Source organism: Ovis aries, chromosome X (assembly GCF_016772045.2).
Source record: "Ovis aries strain OAR_USU_Benz2616 breed Rambouillet chromosome X, ARS-UI_Ramb_v3.0, whole genome shotgun sequence".
NCBI classification, from domain to species: domain Eukaryota; kingdom Metazoa; phylum Chordata; class Mammalia; order Artiodactyla; family Bovidae; genus Ovis; species Ovis aries.
Window position 1 is genome coordinate 114,728,832 of NC_056080.1, and position 2,984 is coordinate 114,731,815.

Here is a 2,984-nt window from a genome sequence, read left to right on the forward strand (position 1 = left end):
TCTGGGCTGTGTGGGGTGGTGACTCAGTTCCTCCCGGCCTTCAAGGACTGGGATGGGAGGGCTAAGGACATAGCAGTCCATTGCAAGGGCCACCCAAGCCTCCAGGGATACAGTGCTATTTCAAAAATTTGCTGTTCTCAAAGACAGCATGGATTTCCAGACACCCACTGCTTCTCCGTCCATTCAGCTCCAATCAAGCAACCCTCCTGTATTCTACTCAGTTCACAGTATTTCTAAATGGGAGCAATTTACCAAACTACAACTTATATATTAAATAAAATTAAAAGAAATCCGCAATGCTGATGATTAAAGCCCTTTCTTGGAGACAAGTGCCAAGGGGTGTGTCTCATTGGAGGGCAGAAGTCAAGGTAAATTCATGACTCACCAGGAAATATTAGAAAAAAATATCTGGAAGCTTTTTCCTTTTACTTCCCCTCTGCTTCCTTCATGGAGAAGGAAATGGCAACCCACTCCAGTATTCTGGCCTGGAGGATTCCATGGACTGAAAGCCTGGCAGGCTATAGTCCACAGGGTTGCAAAGAGTTGGACACGACTGAGCAACACACACACACACACACACACACACACACACACACCTCCCTGCAGACAGCTCCTCTGGACTGAGACTCACAGGAGGCCAGACCTAGATGCCAAAGAGTCTGGGAGACAGGTAAACAGCGTGTTTCCACTCAGAGCCAAGGTGAAAGTAGCTCCTTTGGTGTACAGCTTGGCCACTTTCTCTTGAGAGTGAGGTCCAGAGTCTGTTCTGGACCTCCTCCCTGCAAACACAGGGAGCTTCTCCCTTGGTGGTTAATGAAAAAAAAAAAAAATGTCACTCAAATGACAGCTTTATCATGTGAAAGGAAAACATTCCATTTTAATATGCTAAAGAAGTCATTGGGGATATATTAGAAAGGGTCCCCTACCGGTAAGCCCTGCTTGTCTCCGGAGCAGGTTGACAAGGGCTGGTTCATCCCCCAAAATAACTTGTTAATAGCTAAGTCAGGCCTGCAGTTAGACCTCCTCTGGATCACTGGTTTACAGTCTTATCTCATTCTTCTAGCACATGTTTCCTAATAAACCCAGAGCTTCTGCCTGCCAAGAAATGGCTACTGGAAGCATAACTTTCCTTGTCCCAAGCTTCTGCCCCGAACTCCTAAATCCTGTAGTTTGGGGACTCGGCACAAGGACCGCTTGGTGCCTGGTTTCAGCGTCTCTTGGCCGGTGTAGTACAAGACCCACACCGAGGGGGTCTGCTCCTGGCAGGCCCAGCGCCCATGGCTGCTGCTCGAGCTGAGTCCCGGGCGCCTCCCCATGGGGGTGGGGGGGCAGGTCGCGGGACCACCCGGGACAGAGGCCTCGTCGCTGCGTCGGGGTCCCTCCACGCTCTCCAGTCTCCGTCTCCTTCAACGGTCCTGGAAGAAGGGGAACATATGGCGGAGAAAGCCTTGAATTTGCGCCACCCGGCTGCCCACGGAGTCTTTCCCCTTGGCTGGCGCCACCGCTGGTCTGGCCGTCTTCTCCACGACCTGCGCGCCCACTGCACTCGGGGCGTGTCTCAGCGTCCACGCGGCGGCGCCGCTGCTGCTGCTGTTGTTGTTGGCGTTGTTAGGATTCCCGTCTCGGCCGCCTGCCCTCTCCCAGTCCTCGGCCCCCGACAGCTCCCGCAGGCTCCAGGGCGCGTCGGGCCTCAGGTAGTGACAGGCCCGGTGGCCGCTGTGGTCGCGGCGCGTGGGGTCAGCTCCCAAGGCGCCCACCAGCACCTTGATGACCATATCGTGGCCCTGCAGGGCCGCCAGGTGTAGGGGCGTGAGGCCGCCGCTACCCGGGGCGCTCACGTCGAGCCGCAGCCCCTGGCGCTGGGCAAAGTCGTGCACTAGGATGAGTTCCTCGTGGCGCCCGTGCTTGGCCAGCCAGTGCAGCACCGAGTAGCCCGTGATCGGGTCTCCCCGCAGCAGTAGCCCCGGCTCGGCCTCCAGCAGCTCCTGCAGTGCCTCAAAGCGGCCTTCGGCGGCCGCCAGTATCCACGCGTGCTCCCGGGGCTCCAGGCACAGCCCGCTACCGCCCAGTCCGTTCGGCCCGCCCGGGGACTGCTCCTCCAGGCGCTCCTCGGACAACCACCCGGCGGGAGCCGCCCCCTGCAGCCCCAGCAGCTCCAGCCGCGCTCCCCGCCGGCGCGCCGAGCCTGTTCCCGAGGGCATCAGCGCGCCAAGGAAAGGGGGCTCCCTGGAGGCGGCGGCGTTGCCCCGGTACCTGCTCAGGCTGCCGGCGTCCACTCTCGAGGGGCGGGGCTGCGGGGCGCTCCGCGGGCTCAGCTTGGTCGGTGCGAAGGAGGCCTTGGGGGCCGGCTTGGCGGCCCCTCGGGGCTCGGCCATGGTCCGGCCGCCGCGGCGGTCCCAATGTCTAGCGTCGGCTGCCCTTCCCGGGCCCCACCGAGAGGAACTGGCGCTGGCTTTGGGGAAGGAAGCAGCTTGAGCAATTGAGCTCGGAGGGAGGGAGCGAAGGAAGGGAGGAGAGGGAGGGAGAGCGCAAGCGAGCCGAGGGAGGGCCCGGGCGTTGCGGGGGTGGGGGCGACGCGGAGGGGTGGGAGCTCCGGCCCGGCCCCCAGGACGAGCCCCTCTCCAGCGCCCGGGGTGCAGCCGCCGCCTCGGTCCCCCCAGGTTTCGGGCGTCCCCGCCCCAAACGGCCAGGTGAGCTGCCGGCCCCGCCTCCCGCCCGGCGAGGGCAACCTTGGGGCGGGCGCGGGGGCGGGCTGCGAGCGGGGTTCGAGAGCCGCCCGGAGCCGCCCGGCTGCTCCAAACGCAGGGTTCTCTGAATCCCCAGAGCTACCGGGGTGAAGAGGATCCAGGGAACCCCCTCGCCGGCGAACTGAGCTCGGCTTCCAGCCCAGGCCTCCGGGAGCGTGATCTTTAAGGCTCCGGGGCGCTAGCTCCCCGCCCCTTCCTTCGTCCTTCCCTCTTATCTCCTCAGAAGTCTCCGTGCAC

At 61.9% G+C, this 2,984-nt stretch overlaps 1 protein-coding gene across 1 annotated transcript; it reads right to left on the reverse strand.

The window, feature by feature from the left end:
• Positions 1 to 848: 848 nt before the first annotated feature.
• SOWAHD (sosondowah ankyrin repeat domain family member D) lies at positions 849 to 2,665 on the reverse strand. The gene has a single exon (XM_042241846.2). It carries the CDS (start codon positions 2,373 to 2,375, stop codon positions 1,407 to 1,409), a length of 969 nt encoding a protein of 322 aa, XP_042097780.1. The 5' UTR covers positions 2,376 to 2,665; the 3' UTR covers positions 849 to 1,406.
• Positions 2,666 to 2,984: the final 319 nt, after the last annotated feature.

What these genes read in the sequence shown, in the direction of transcription:
- SOWAHD (XM_042241846.2), bottom strand. Translation starts at nt 2,375, where the DNA reads ATGGCCGAGCCCCGAGGGGCCGCCAAGCCGGCCCCCAAGGCCTCCTTC.